Here is a 16089-nt window from a genome sequence, read left to right on the forward strand (position 1 = left end):
AGAAACTGGGCTTATGTCTCCATCCTTGAGATTTGGCTTTTTGGAATGCCACTTTTGTCTGCTCTGAAGTGTGTTCAAGTACTCCAGCCTCCATCTTGCCCAGAATGTGTCTGCTAACGCCTGAACTTTCTTCCATTTATTTTTCAATAGATTGGCATCTGAGAGGCTTCCAGGAGGAGTTGGTGGAGTCCCAATCTTCTGCATAAGCAGCATTGCTGGAGTAAGTATCAGTGGTGCTTCCGGGTCTGAGGAGACTGGTATCAATGGCCTAGAGTTTATTATGGCCATGACCTCTGCCATCAATGTGCACAGGACTTCATGGGTAATCTTTGACCTCCCTTCTTGGAGCAACATTTAATCCAGGATACGCTGTGCCGTTCTTTTCATGCGCTCCCAACTGCCTCCCATGTTAGACGCATGTGGGGGTTAAAGACCCATGTACACTTTTGACTGAGTAGGTATGCATTGACACTGTCCTCTTGAGCATCTGGGACAAGTTTTAACTCGTTGGTAGCACCAACAAAATTTGTCCCGCAATCTGACCTAATCTGCTTTGCTGGTCCCCTGATCGAGAAAAACCTGCGGAGGGCATTTATGCAGCTTGAAGCAGTCATCGACTCAATCACCTCCAAATGGACAGCTCTTGTGGACATACAAGTGAACAATATCGCCCATCTCTTGCTGTTGGCACTACCACCTCTGGTCCGGCGTGCCACGACTTCCCAAGGCCCGAGCAAGTTCTTCTGGGCAGAGAGATCTAGTCCGTTCACAACACTTATAAATGTTGACTTCCAGCCAAGGAAGTTTTCTGGCTGATCATCAAATCTGGTCAAACCGCCTGAAACCAGCTGACTTCTTATTAAGAACTTAGCTAAGTCTGACATGTTGCTATTTAGAACCTGGCCAGAAGAGGGATTAGGAGTGTAGTAACTAAACACTTGCTGCTTTTTATGATCGGAAATATCAACTTGTTGCCTTTCCTCAACCTTGATTTTTTGAAGTAGGCTTTGAATTTGCTGACTGGAATGCTGCTGGCTATCTAGCCCATGGGTATGTTGGTAGCTATCTGGCTGACATAACTCAGAATGATGGAGATGTGCCTGATGTGGGCTTGAGTGTTTTGGCATTTCACAATCTCCATAAGAGTGGTGTGGTTTAAGACTGAGGGACTCAAATGCTTTACCAATGGTTACACGCTCTTCATCCAGCGTTAACAGGCCAGATGGCCTCTGTTGGCAGAGGTGGGGGACTCGAGTCACATGACTTGACTCGAGTCAGACTTAAGTCGCACATTTTAGGACTTGAGACTTGCTTGACAAATATTGATAAAAGACTCAACTTGACTTTGACTTGACATTCATGACTTGAGACTTGACTCGGACTTGAGTTAAATGAATATCGTTTTTGAACGCACCACGACCTAACCTGCGTCACGCAGCAGGCAAGCAGAGCGCTAGCAGATCACACCGCGCGCACATGCTTGCCTCATACTCGCGTAAATGTAAACTATTTACTACGACTTTATTCAGCATTGTCTTCTCTTCTGGGTAGGTAGATGTTCTTGGTAGAACATCAGTTAGGGTGGCATTCCAGAGACCAGTTTATGCCAAGGCCTATACTACCGGTGTGGAAGAAGATGTGCCACACTATGATTGGACCCTTGGTGAATGAACATAAATAAATGTTCAGCAACATCAGATAAGATGCCAAGACAACTGCCAGACACCTCTTACGTGGCAGGAAAGGGGGACCTTCTGCACCCACCACCACCACCACCAAGGAGAGGACTTCTCATTGGTCTACAAGTGGATTTTAACCACCAAACTCATTCCTAAGGTTTAGGCAAGTGCTGCCATAAAAATTCCTTCAGGACCTCCTGGAGGCAGCAGCAAAAGAGAGGCCACAGAGATCTATCTAAATCCATTCATACACATGTTTGGAGGTCTTAAATGTATATGAACTGCAACTCATCCACCTCATCTTCACACAAAGTACAGTTTATGTTAATGGTTATTGACTGTAAAAACAACAGTCCACGGGACAGGTCCATTAACAGATAAACGAATGCGTGGACGATGACTTAGCCGTTTCTTCTCATGTTTGGTCTCTTTCTGTTCCATACGATGCCTTTTATATTTTAAAAGAGGTTTGGTAAAGAAATAATACATGGGTAAAACATTTAAGACACTGTTTTAACATGCCACTTTATGCTATGCAAATGAGTTCCACACTAGAGTGGGCAACACAGTGCCTACTTCAGAACCCAGTGGCCAATCACACTCCAGGACTGGAAAGGCGCCGGATTTCAATCTCCTCCTCATCGGAAAGGGATAAATATGTCCCCCGGGTAGACACACCCTCGTTCTGCGTTTCTAACCCGATGGGTAAGGAGACACTAACAGACACACCACGTCCTGAGATTCTGACCTGACGAGGAAAGAGACTACAAGACAGTGGAGGTTAAGCTTTTGCGAGCAAAACCTTTATATTGCTCTTGGCAAACTCTAGCTGGAAAAGGGCTCTCTCTTTGGGAGATCTTATCTGACCTTTACAACTCCTCCAGCAGCACATCCAGTCCACCAAGGACCTCTGCATCGGCAGACATTGCCGGTCCCACATGGCTCCTCAGTGACGCAACCAGCCTGTAAAGGACCCTGTGGAGATTCGACTGACCCAGCTACCTGGTCCACGTTTAAGGACCCTCTTGGCGCAACCAGAGTTCTGCATCCTTCAGCCCAGCGTGGCAACGACTACTCGCAATTCTGCGCCCTTCCCACTGCACGCTACCCGCATAACCAGTGGATGACGTATCTACTGCCAGGACTGATCACCCGACTGTGTGGAACGTAAATATAAACTTACCAAACCTCTTTCTAGAGACCTTGGCATTAGTTTATACATGCAGCATATGTTTTCTAACCTGATTAGACAAGTCCAGTAACAACAGTTACTTGAGGTCAGGTTGTTACAAATAATAGGTTTATTATTTGTTTAATGATAAATAAGCATTTATTTATCACCATTTGCCAGAACCATTAGGTGGTTCCCATAAGAAGCATTCCCATACAATTATCTTCCATTGCTACATTCTGTTCAACAGCATTGCATTTATCCACACTGAAAAAAGTGAAACTACTGTGTCATTTATTTAAAGTACATTTTTACATGGGACTAAGTGAAAATCATGATTTCTGGTTTAAACCTGTTTTGTTCAGGTTTCCTTAAAGCAAATAACGAACACCCTAGACAAAATTAAAAGCAACAGTTTGAGTTCCGGTCTGTGGTTCAGGAAATCCCCTAGACTCGGTAAGCATTTGATATTGTATTATTTTTTTTACGTGAATAAGTGTTTTTCATTCATATTTATGGTTAGTGGCAGGATGGACGACTGGGCTATTATTTTACATACAACTGTGTTTGTGCAGGTGTTAGCTAAAGCTATAGCCAAGCCTCTGTTTGACAAATGTAAAGTTAATTTTGTTATTATTTCACTGTGATGTAAGGTAAATTTGATGATGGTGTATTGTGATGAGGCTGTTGTGTTTCTCACAGAAACCGATCGGTTTGTGTCTTAAGACATCAATATGTCGTCAGGAGCAGCAGGTTTTTGTGCATGTTGCCTCAGCATGTTTTTTTGTTTGTTTGTTTTGCTCTCATAGAATTGTTACCCATTCACATGTATTATATGACTGGAACACAGCAACGGTTGAGTTAAAAATCTTCATTTGTGTTCTACTGAAGAAACAAACACACCTACATGCTAGATGTACTGGAGTAAGCATCATTTTCATTTTTAGGTGAACTAACCCTTTAAAGTACATTGTATTTAAAGGTATAGCTGATGCCATCTGTTATGCAAAGTTTCCAGGCCAGTTTCTGTTCCCTTTATTAAATCAAATGAGCCAGATTACTGAGATTCTCACCTTTTGTCTTTAACGGCTCTCAGAGCCCCTGTAATCGTTAGGATGATTGGATTAGGATTGGAGTCTGAGGACAGGTCTCTTTACATATACAACATTTGCATTCTTTTGTTTAGATTGTCTCCTCCTCTACTGTGTAAATCCCTCCCCCTAAAAGGTAGATAAATTACAGTGTGAACTGTTTTGAGTAGACTTGATGACCACAGCTGAAACACAGCTCAAGTTCTCAATAAAGAATCCTGCTGAAGATATCTTCAAGTCTCCTGGTCTCTGCTTCAAGGAGGAAAAGAGTTTTCAACAGTTTCTCAATTTGAATCATAGGGTAATTCATAAAATGAATTAAATATCAATCTAAAATTTAAGCATCATTTTTAATGTTAACTATTAAATTAGATAATTGTGTTATTGAACCTTCTCTACAGAAACTAGATCTGTGCCTAATTTATTTTTTAAATATTAGCTGGCAGATCAATGTACCCAATGTATGCAAAGTTTCAATTAATGTATAACAATGCATCAAACTAATTAATGTTTTATGTCCTTTCACTTCATATTTCTCTCTGATAATTACTTTGATGTTCTTGAAATGGAATTAAACAGTTTTTCTTTGACTTCAGACCTGATGGAAGAGAACGAGGAGAGTGAAGAACTGAGTGAAATGGAGGAGGAACATCATGTCAAACCTGCAGAAAAACCTTTGAGTCGCTCAAAGACCAAAAAGACATTTATAAAGAAAAGAAGAGCCAAGAAATCTTTCACCTGTGCTCAGTGTGGGAAGAGGTTCACATGCCCAAAACATATTGAGATTCACATGAGAGTTCACACTGGAGAGAGGCCATTCGAATGTGATCAATGCGGGAAGAGTTTCAGTCAATCAGCAAACTTTAAAAGGCACATGAAGATCCACACTGGAGAGAAGCCATATGCATGTGATCAGTGCAGCAAAACATTTATTGATAGATCAGCCCTGAAGAAACACCTGAGAGTTCATACGAAGGAGAAGCCATATTCATGTCCTGTGTGTGGAATGAGTTTTTCATATTGGCAAAGTTTACATAGACATAAAAAAAAACACACTGGTGTGAGAGAGTACATGTGCTTTGAGTGTGAGAAGACTTTTACCACAGCAAACAGCTTAAAACAACACCAGAGAATTCACACAGGAGAAAAACCTTACAAGTGTTCACACTGTGATAAGAGATTCAATCAGTCATCACATCTGAAAAAACATGAGAGGATTCACACAGGAGAGAAACCTTACAAGTGTTCACACTGTGACAAGAGATTCAATCAGTCATCAGATCTGAAAACACATGAGAGGATTCACACTGGAGAGAAACCTTACAAGTGTTCACACTGTGACAAGAGATTCAGTCAGTCATCAGATCTGAAAACACATGAGAGGATTCACACAGGAGAGAAACCTTGCCAGTGTTCACACTGTGATAAGAGATTCAATCGGTCATCAAATCTGAAAACACATGAGAGGATTCACACTGGAGAAAAACATTACAAGTGTTCACACTGTGACAAGAGATTCAGTCAGTCATCACATCTGAAAAAACATGAGAGGATTCACACAGGAGAGAAACCTTACAAGTGTTCACACTGTGACAAGAGATTCAATCAGTCATCACATCTGAAAACACATGAGAGGATTCACACCTGAGAGAAGTCACACAAGTGTGATCAGTGTGGGAAGAGTTTCACTATTAAAAGTTCCTTCAAGAGACACATGAAGATCCATGCAGAGGATAAACCACATCACCACAGTCTGAAATAATTAGTTCATCTGTATATGCTGAGCAAGAAAGTTAGTTTGTGATAGATAGATATATATATATTGGAAATTCTCATCATAACAGTAAAGTGTCTCATTACGAGACATGGAGCCGTTATTATGAGATGTTAAGTCATCAGTGGCTTACACACACATACTGTACTCAAATCTTCCTCACATGGAGGGCTTGACTACTTTGACTACTTAACACCTTAGGTATTGAAATTTTGTACCATTTTGGCAAAACAAATTTATAGTCAATGTTATTGAGGCAATTCGGTCAGTGCCTAAAAAGTATGGAGCTTTATACCCAGCCCTACACATCAGATGGGTCATACTCTGGATTTAGTGTTTCACTTGGTTTTATTGGTTTTTAGATGTTTTAATTCCTCTTCTGCCAGATCTTCTTGTGTGAATCCAGATGAATTAGCCAGTCTTTTTAACATTACCTGGAGTTCTACCTTTCATTCAAGACGATGAAGAAAATACATCCTTTTACAAAGACTTGATTTTTAATGAAAAATAAAGAGAAAACGTTGTGGCTGTTCAAAAACAATAAAATCTGCTAAATCAGAACATGCTTCTTATTTGCTTATGTCCACAATGTGTTCTTGTTTGAGATATATAAATAATTAAAAGCTTGTATGGACGTTCAGGTCTGACTGGACCGATTTTGGACATTTTTAAAACCTTTGTCAAGATGTGTTAAACCTCAAGATATAATTGATTGCCTTTCACGATGTCACAATAGATGTGTGATTAGTTTATATGCAGGCTAATATACACTTAAATTATGAAGCAACACATTTAAACATCCAAAAGACGAAGCATTTAGACGTCCAGGGACGTGACTAAGTATTAAATGATATTCAGTATGAAATGAAGTGCAGTAAAGTAAAATATTCTGCTTTAGGATATTTGAAGTAAAAGTTTTCCATCCTGGACTTTACAAGCACTTAAAGGTTCCATTCTTCGCGTGTTTTCAAAGCTTTGATTATGTTTACAGTGTGCAATATAACATGAGTTCATGTTTCGCGTGTAAAAACCCCCAGTATTTTTCACACAATTTACTTATCTGTACAGCGCTGTTTCCTCTGTCCTAAAACGGCCTGATGATTTCCTTGTTCTATGAAGTCCCTCCTTCAGAAACACGTAACGAGTTCTGATTGGGCCAGCGCTTCCCGCGCTGTGATTGAACAGCAGCTTAGCACGTTGCCCGGAAAGGTCCCGCCTCTTACCATAACGTGTAGATACGCGCGCTCATTGTTATTGCAAAAATGTCTATATTGCCTTATCAATTTGAGCCGGAATCAGACCCGGAGAATATCGAAGAGGATCGATTACAACCTGCTCAGGAAAGACTTTTGCTGGTTGTTTCAGAATGGTAAGCTGTCTATTCAGTAGTTTAAACTGATCATTACAAACACCAACAATCGATGGTGTCAATGAATTACTACACTTTTATATGCTAAATTTTTCGGATTAGTTTCATTTACCATCTAACGTTAGTTATCAAAGCTAAACAGCGTTGCACTTTGTGTAATTGTAACGAACTGTTCTGAGACAGAAGGTTGGTTGAAGATCCAAACGCAGTATTTCTTGAAGGGTAATCCAAAGTCGTAGTCCATAGAACAGGCAAAAGGTCATAACAGGAAATCAGTCCAAAAAGGCAAACAAAACAGAAGGAACAGGCAAAAGGGTAATCCACAGAGATGGCAAGAAATCAAAGACCAAGATACATGAAACCAGATAAACGCTCAGAAATGCAGTTGTGACACTAAACAAGACTTCGCAATGAATGACAGAGATAACCAGGCTATATAGGCAGAGGTAATGAGGTGATGAGACACAGGTGTAAACAGTGAGTGCTAATGAGTCCAAGGATTATGGGTAATGTAGTTTGTGATGGAGTGACAGTCCGGGTTGGAGTGCCCTCTGGTGGTGATCACGGGCACTCACACTGGTGAATTGTGACAGTAATGAGTTACATAAACTGTTAAATGGACCAACTTAAATAATAAAATACACTTACCGGTTGTGGTCCATAAACAACGCCTTCTCCAGACAAAGAGTGAACTGCGTCATCTTTTAAGAATAATCTTTCTGCGAATCCGGCATTAAACTGATTGAGATTGAGGAAGCATTCCTCAGCAAAATGTGCTGCACATAGTTTTAAATTGTGATTATAATTTTCCGGAACCGAGTTAATCATAAACTGTAGCCATTGATCTCTACGTACAGCGTCCGTGGGAAGGCCAAACAAAGGTGATTTGACTCCAGGATGAAAATAACACTGTTTCAATGGCATGGCGACAAACACACTCTACAAAAACAGCGAAAGCAAAAGGACAACGACCCTGAATTTGCGTGTTATTGTGGGCGGAGGGTTAGTCAACAAACGGTTTTAGTTGCGTCATTAAACCTGGAAGTGCAGCTAGTCCAAACCGGCCGCTCGCTGTAGGCTTTGAAAGGGAACTTCTGTTAAATAAAATATCTCGCTTGTCATTGAACTTTGAGCTTTATAATTTTACAGGTATTATTTATGCTCTAACAGCAACATTACACACTAACTAAAGTTTGAAAGATGGAATCGCAAAGAATGGGACCTTTAACCACATGGGCACTTTGTGATTATAATTTATGTAAATAAGATAAAGTAAATATATTTACTTTGCATACAAATTGTTTATTTCATAAAGATAATTCCTGTTTTTTTTTCCTGCTAGTCTTGCTTGACTAGATATGTAAAAGACATCAGTGGACGTCTATTCACAACCTCTTAAAAACTACTTGGGGCACTTAAATTAATAATGCAGTAATAACCAAGGTGTAAACACAGCTTTTGCATATTTCACAAGGACACGTTCAGTTTTTAATTGTAGTGTCTATTCTCTAACTGAAAATGATTTAATTACTATTAAAATAAAAACGATACTGGGGCGTTGCCGCAGTGGACAAGTGATAACCAGTAGCTGTGGCTTTGGGAGTGGCCTCGTAGGGCAGCTAAGCAAGTGCATTCTGGGAGTTGTCATCTTTCATCCACATGAGACAAAAATACATTTTCTGTCTTTTCTTAGTCTAGAAGGCACCAAATTAAAAATATTCCACATTTCTACAACATATGACCCAGTTTAAATACACATTCACCTTCCCAGTGCTGAAGTACCCCTTTAATTAGCTTTGCAAGTAATTTCGTTATTATGCATTTCCTTCATACATTTTTTATTGCGTGATATAGGTCTTAAATTGAATTCATAATGGTCTTGAAAATACCCAGTTATTTCTGCTCTGAATCATGTCCGTTTCTGATGTTTTTGCTGTTAGTTTCAGTTCTTCAGCTTCTTCCTGTCACATGCCTGTCCTGTCTTGTGCGCACATGTGGGTTTTGTTATGTTGAGCATGTGCTCTTGTCTCTGTTAGATCCCTCCTCCCTTGTTAACACGTTATTGGTTTCAATTGTCCCTCCTGTTCCCTCTTAATTTCTTCCCTTCTTAAGCTCCTTGGGCTCTATTTTAACGATCTGAAACGCAAGTGTCAAAGCGCAAAGCGCAAGTAACTTTGTTGGCGGATCTCGGCGCTATTGCTATTTTCCCGGCGGGATAAATGGCTCTTGCGCCCAGCGCAAATCTAAAATGGGTTGGTCTGAAGTAGCTTCATTATTCATAGGTGTGGTTTGGACTTAACGTGAATAAACCAATCAGAGCGTCATCCAACATTCCCTTTAAAAGCAGGTGCGCAAGTTCCATTACTATTTTTATTGCTATTGCTATTATTATGGCGTATTTACCAGGCGCACGCCAGGAGCGGTTCACAGCCGAGGAGACTGATGTTCTTGTAAGAGCAGTGAAAGACAGAGAAGTTGTGTTGTATGGGGATGGGAAAAACCCAGATTTTTAATGCACTTACATTATGGTAAAGGTGATTTCACAGTCTTTTTCACAGGCTTTCAGAGATGTATCTTTTTATAAAACCTTCTTTGTCAAAACTCTATTTTAACTTTTGCATTGTAGATCCGAACCTGCAATATGCGTGCTACTGGTCAACGTAATGACGCAGCCGGCGATTACGGGAAGGTGTTTGTTTATCAGGTGGACTGTTCGAACGAATGCAGTAGGCTGTGAGAGTGAAAAAATGGAACCTGTGAGCAGAAAAAGTGTAGTTTGGCAGTACTTCCAGTTAAAAGAAGGCGATTCAAGTTGAGCAACATGTTCACTTTGCAATGCCGATTTGTCTCGTGGTGGAAAGGACCCCAAACAGTACACAACATCGCCGCTGTTAAAACATTTGCGCATAAAACATCCTGAAGAATATGAGTTGTGCATGAAGGAAGACAGTAATAGCCAAAACGCAGCAACTTCAGGTACGGCAAAGGACGGACAGTCACAGCTAAAAACTGGTGTTAATCAGACGACCATTACCAGCTTTGCTAGCCCTACACTGAACAAACAGTGGGCTTCAGATCACACACGAGCGAAAGCCATTCATGCAGCAATTGGGAAAATGATAGACATTGACTTGCAGCCATATAGTGTAGTGGAAGACAATGGATTCAACGAGCTACTTCATCTGCTTGAGCCACGTTACAAAATCCCATCCAGGCGCTTTTTTGCTGACAAAATTATCACTGAAATGCACAAGTCCATCACCTCCCGCATAAAAGCACACGTTGCCGAAGCACATGCTTTTGCATTTACATGCGACATACGGACTTGTGAGTACACTACACAGTCCTACATCAGTGTGACCTCACATTGGATTAATGAGGATTTTAAGCGCACACATGCTACTCTTCGATGTGAAGCGTTCGATGGAAGGCACACCGCGTTAAACATTGCAGATGCACTGCAAGATCCAAATCAAGAGATTATTAAAGCGTGTAATAAAGAGATTATTAAAGCGTGGGACATACCTGTTACCAAGTGTCCCCTGGTCTTGAGGGACAATGCTGCAAACATGCAGAAAGCCATGTCCGAGGCAGGGATTCCAAGTGTTGGCTGTTTTGCGCACACGCTCCAGTTATGCATCCACGACAGTCTTTTCTCACAACAAAGTGTCTCTGATATGATCGCACTGGCCAGGAAAACTGTTGGTCACTTTAGGCACTCTTCAAGTGCTAAATCGAGGCTTTCTGCTCTACAGCAGGAGTTTGGGCTGCCAAATCACCATTTAATCAAGGACGTGTCAACACGATGGAATTCGACATATCTGATGTTCGATCGTTTAATAGAACAAAAACGTGCCATAAACATCTATGTGTCGGAGACAGATGGTATGCAACATATTCATGCACAGAGGTGGACTCTGATGGAGGATGTTCTCAAGGTGCTCAGGCCCTTCGAGGAGTTGACTAGAGAAATAAGCGCAGAAAATGCGTGTATATCCACTGTCCTGCCAGCTGTGATGATGTCGAAGTGCTATATCCACAATGAAACAGACGGTCATGGAATCAAGCAGATGAAAACCTGCTTGCTGAAATCTCTGCAGGATAGGTTTGAGGGAAGCGAGCAGAATAGCAACTTAGTTGTGGCAACAAGTCTGGATCCCAGGTACAAGGCGAAAATTTGGGGGAGTGAAACAGAACAGTGTCGATCAAAGTTGCTTGTGCAGGAGGCTGTATCTCGTTTATCTGAATCAGATCAAGGCGCATCTGCTAAGCCTACAACTAAAGCAACTGAACAGCATGAGGAGGAACAAGGCCCGACAGTTAGCACCAAACGGCACTGTTCAGGAATCTGGGGCGGCTGGGATGATCTGTACCGCTGTAATACTGAGGCAGTCACATTGGGTGCTGACGCGGAGATGAGCGCTTTTTTCAGCGAGCCTCTGATTCCTCTTAGAGAGGATCCTCTACTGTGGTGGAAGACAAATAAGCAGCGATTTCCACTGCTGGCAAAAACAGCAAAGGTCTACCTCTGTGCGCCACCAACCTCTGTGCCCAGTGAAAGACTTTTCAGTACGGCTGGGGACATTCGTCCCCACACTCGCAACCGGCTGTCACCTGTTAACGCTGCGCGTCTTGTTTTCCTGAAAGGAAACTCATTTCATGTGAAAGGTTAGAGTTTATAGCTTAATTATTATACAGGAGAGGTGTTTGAGATTTTTCGTTATATTTGGCTACTGTTCTAATCGTAGCCTAAACAAAACAACAGCCTACTTTATGTTAATTATTATCTATGTTTATTGAGTAGCCTAAATGTTAAATAATACAGTTAAGTCGCCAAACATATTTGGATAAAAAAAGAAGAAGAAAAAAACACTTCTTTGCATTGTTTAACTTTAAAGAAAGGTTTTGGTTTGTAGCCAACTTTATGGGATTATAAATCTAAAAGGCTAATACTGTGGATATTGATTTGGATCTTGAAATAAACAAGCCTATGTTAGGCTAATTGTCAAAATAGTTTTTCCCACTTTGTCATCCTGACATAACATTGCCTATTCTTTTGTCTTTTTCTTTTTTTACAGTTAAAATAAAATGAATGAAAAATACACTCCTGTGGACATTGTTTACTTCATTAATGTGTTTGCTGTGTTAATGGACGGGATGGGAGTAGGATTTGGTATTCGGTTTCGGATTCGGCAGAATCTTAACCAGTGGATTCGGTATTCGGCCGAACCCCAAAAATGTGGATTCGGTGCATCCCTAGTCTTAAGACATCAATGTGTCTCCACGAGCCACAGGGTTTAATATGGATCCCTATGTCTGTGTGTTTTTTACTCTCATAGAAATACACCCCATTGACATGCATTATACGAGCAATGAGTTAAAAATCTTCATTTGTGTTCTACACACCTACATCTCGGATACCCTGGCGGTCAGCAGATAAACATCACACTCTCATTTTTGGGGAATTCAAAATTTCCTAAATGATATTGACTGAAATTTCTATTTCATTTTTGCCAGAATTGTCAAAATATATTTGTTAATCAATTCATTTGTGAATATGAATTTAATGTAAGATGTTATGCCCAATTTTGTACTACAGATAATACTATTGTTTCTTTTCTTGTTTCAACAAGATCCTTTTGGATGGGCAGACCTGGCAGTCAAAAGGCCAGCCAAGTCACGGGTTATTCTGAATCCCGATGACACCAGGAAGCTAATTCTCCCTCATGGCATTCCAGAGTCAATGGAGCATCTTATGGATGAAGTCCGGAAAGTGTGTGGGTTGAATGGCAATTTAGGACTGCAATACCAAGACAGAGACTTTGGAGATGAGCTAGTGAACTTGACATCTACGGTGGAACTTGAGGATTTGGCAACTGTCAAGGTCATCCCAATAACTCATGATTGTAGCCAAGTAATTACTCTCACTGTCTGTGATGATATAGTGTTTGCTCAATCAGATGTAGTTAAGATGCATCTCTTAGCTCTGTATCATGCTTGAAGAATTTTTTTATCTCTATTTGCACTTTGAATATTGAGTACTTTGATTACGGTTGTACTTATTGTTTGCACTATGATTGACACTATGACAATTTGTGGAAAGGAGTTCAGTTGTCAAAAGTTGTAGGAGCTCATAACACATGCACATGCACAAGTCTTAAAGGGTTAGTTCACCCAAAAATGAAAATGATGTCATTAATGACTCCGTCTAATGTCGTTCTACACCCAGAAGACCTCTGTTTATCTTCAGAAAAAGTTTGATATTTTATATTTAGTCCAAGAACTCTCTGTTCCTCCATTGAACATGTATATGCAGTATACTGTCCCTTTCCAGAAGGACCAGAAAGGTAATAACAACATAATCTAAGTAGTCCATATGTGAAATCTGTGGGTTAGTTAGAATCTCTTGAAGCATCAAAAATACATTTTGGTCCCAAAATAACAAAAACTACGACTTTATTTAGCAATGTCTAGACGCCATTAAATCGTAGTTTTTGTTATTTTGGGACCAAAATGTATTTTTGATGCTTCAAGAGATTCTAACTAACCCACAGATTTCACATATGGACTACTTTGATGATGTTTTTATTACCTTTCTGGTCCTTCTGGAAAGGGACAGTATACTGTGCATACGTTTTCAATGAAGAGACAGAAAGCTCTCTGACTAAATATAAAATATCTTAAACTGTGTGTGAAGATGAACAGAGGTCTTACGGGTGTGGAGCAATATTAGGGTGAGTCATTATTGACATAACTAACAGAGAGTTTTAAAGGAGAGGTGTACGAAACAGTTTTGCATTAACATGGTTGCATTTAGTGGAAGTTTACATAAGGTTTAAAAAAAGGTCTGGAAAAGACCATTTACTTTATTCCCCAAGTGTTGATGTGTAAAATGCATACCGGCTTGCCTTACAGGCAGCACAATTTGACAACAGTGATGTATCTTATAAAAAAACTATCATAATAAACATTTGGGTCTTTTGAGAGAATATTCCTGTCTTTATTTATAGTAATGGGTCCTGCACACTGTGCGATTTTTCAAAATCCTTTGCGAATGTCCCTTGTCAGACTGTACGAACATGATCGCCATGTCACACTGTAAGATCTCAGTTGACATTAATGTCAGACTGCACGATAGTGAAGGCGTGCTAAAAACGGACGCGCGCAAGAAAACCCGTCCGGAGTTTTATATCATCAGTGAATGACGCGTTCAGTGACAGTGAACTGCATTACATGCGGGACTGAAATGCTGGCTACAAAGAAATCTCTAGCACTCGTTTTGGTCATAGTTTGTCTTGAAAATATAGATATGAGATATTTGACGGTCGTCGTAGGAGAAGTCACACTGCAGGATTGTGTGCCAAATCTTCTGACACTGCCAGAATTTCGTCTGAGGCAAAATTTGATCGCAGCGCTCATTAATCGGCGGCCGGTGAACATGTCAAACTAACGACCAAAGACGTCCGATTTTAGCCTAGGATCTGAGGAATCTTTTAGGATTTGCTAAATTTGTCCCAGACGGCCAAATCGTGGCCAAAATCGCACAGTGTGCACCCGGCTTAAGTCAACTATGTACTGACAATGTTTTTGTTTTATTTTAAATGTAAATTTTTCTTTTATATTAAAGCAAGTTTAGCTTTTTTTCATGGTAAAAGTTAAGTTGTAACAAAGCAAAAATAAATATTATAGTAAAATGTTTTCTTGTGGCTAAAGAAAATATGATTAAGGTATTATTCAAAAATATAGTTTGTATAGAATCAGAAATTTAATTTGAGCTAATTTAAAAAAAAATGCTTGTAACAAAATTACAGCATTTTATTTAGTTTAGACCAAACAAAAAAATCATACTTTGTCATTATAATAAAACAAGCAAAGTCTCTCACAGAGCATATCCTGTGAAATGAAGCCCACGAATTTCATTGTGATTTGCTTCAACCTTTCCAAATGTTATGAAATATTATTTTATGGTGTGTGTGTGTGTGTGTGTGTGTGTGTGTGTGTGTGTGTGTGTGTGTGTGTGTGTGTGTGTGTGTGAGAGAGAAAGAGAGAGAGAGAGAGAGAGAGAGAGAGAGAGAGAGAGAGAGAGAGAGAGGAAATGGAAGGAAGCAGAATACGTGTGTTTCTAAAACATTACCATTGCGCGCCTGCAGTTAAAATCTAAGCTCAGAATTGGTCCAGAATCATTGGAGACAGAATCTTTTCTCCACTTCTATTGTATAGTATGACCAACGCAATGTTAGATCAAATAAACACAAACTGTTCTTTCCTCTAGGCATAACGTGCCAAGTTGATGCTGCTTCTGCAGACTCCTCGTGTGTCACGTGACCATACTGTAATCGCACCCTTTGCGGTAAAACATTTTTTTTTATTACATTGCGATATCACAAATGCAATTAATCATTCAGCCCTAGTGAAGAGATTTTTTCTCTGGCAAAATAAACTTGGAAATAAATGGGCGTTCGGAAAGATCAAAAATGCGAGATAAAGAGTTGAGAGAGAAAAGTCAAAACGTCCAAAAAAAAGTGCCCACCGAGCCTGCCTGGAGTTGAGTCTTTTAGCAGATCTTATATATTCTAGGTTCTTATGGTCTGTCCACACTATAAAAGGTACCCCCGACCCTTCTAGCCAATGATGTCACTCTTCCAACCTTAACTTTACCGGCCAACAATTCCCTGTTACCAATGTCATAATTGCATTTGGCAGATGTCAGACGGTGGGACAAAAACGCAGAAGGATGCATCTTATCATCTGAAGCAGAGCGCTGGGAAAGAACTGCCCCAAACCCCATCTCTGATGCGTCGACCTCTACCACGAACTGACGTGTGGGATCAGGGGCGACTAAGATGGGAGCCGAAACAAATTGACCTTTGAGGTTAGCAAACTGTCTCAGGACCACCAGAATCGTTCTGGGAGAGTTCAAGGCAGTCAGATGTGCGGCTAGTTGGCTGAAGTTGCGAATAAATCGCCGATAGAAATTGGAAAACCCCAGAAACCTCTGTAGGGCC

General features: G+C 40.3%; 2 protein-coding genes across 3 annotated transcripts; both read left to right on the forward strand.

The window, feature by feature from the left end:
- Nucleotides 1-4578: 4578 nt before the first annotated feature.
- LOC137047625 (zinc finger protein 678-like) lies at nt 4579-5738 on the forward strand. Of its 2 annotated transcripts, XM_067425433.1 has the most exons (2): nt 4579-5293; nt 5371-5405. In XM_067425433.1, the coding sequence occupies exons 1-2, from the start codon at nt 4579-4581 to the stop codon at nt 5403-5405; spliced, it is 750 nt and encodes a 249-aa protein (XP_067281534.1). The 2 variants fall into 2 exon arrangements, with proteins under 2 accessions (XP_067281534.1, XP_067281524.1); XM_067425423.1 differs by having other exon boundaries at nt 4579-5738.
- Nucleotides 5739-10020: 4282 nt separating this feature from the next.
- Nucleotides 10021-11757, forward strand: LOC137049358 (zinc finger BED domain-containing protein 4-like). Its single transcript, XM_067427904.1, has one exon. The coding sequence runs from the start codon at nt 10021-10023 to the stop codon at nt 11755-11757; it is 1737 nt and encodes a 578-aa protein (XP_067284005.1).
- The last annotated feature ends 4332 nt before the right edge of the window (nt 11758-16089 follow it).

The sequence above is a fragment of the Pseudorasbora parva genome, chromosome 2, assembly GCF_024679245.1.
Source record: "Pseudorasbora parva isolate DD20220531a chromosome 2, ASM2467924v1, whole genome shotgun sequence".
NCBI lineage: Eukaryota > Metazoa > Chordata > Actinopteri > Cypriniformes > Gobionidae > Pseudorasbora > Pseudorasbora parva.

Bases quoted from the DNA above. Each gene is read 5' to 3' on its own strand.
- LOC137047625 (XM_067425423.1), top strand. From the start codon at position 4,579: ATGGAGGAGGAACATCATGTCAAACCTGCAGAAAAACCTTTGAGTCGC.
- LOC137049358 (XM_067427904.1), top strand. From the start codon at position 10,021: ATGAAGGAAGACAGTAATAGCCAAAACGCAGCAACTTCAGGTACGGCA.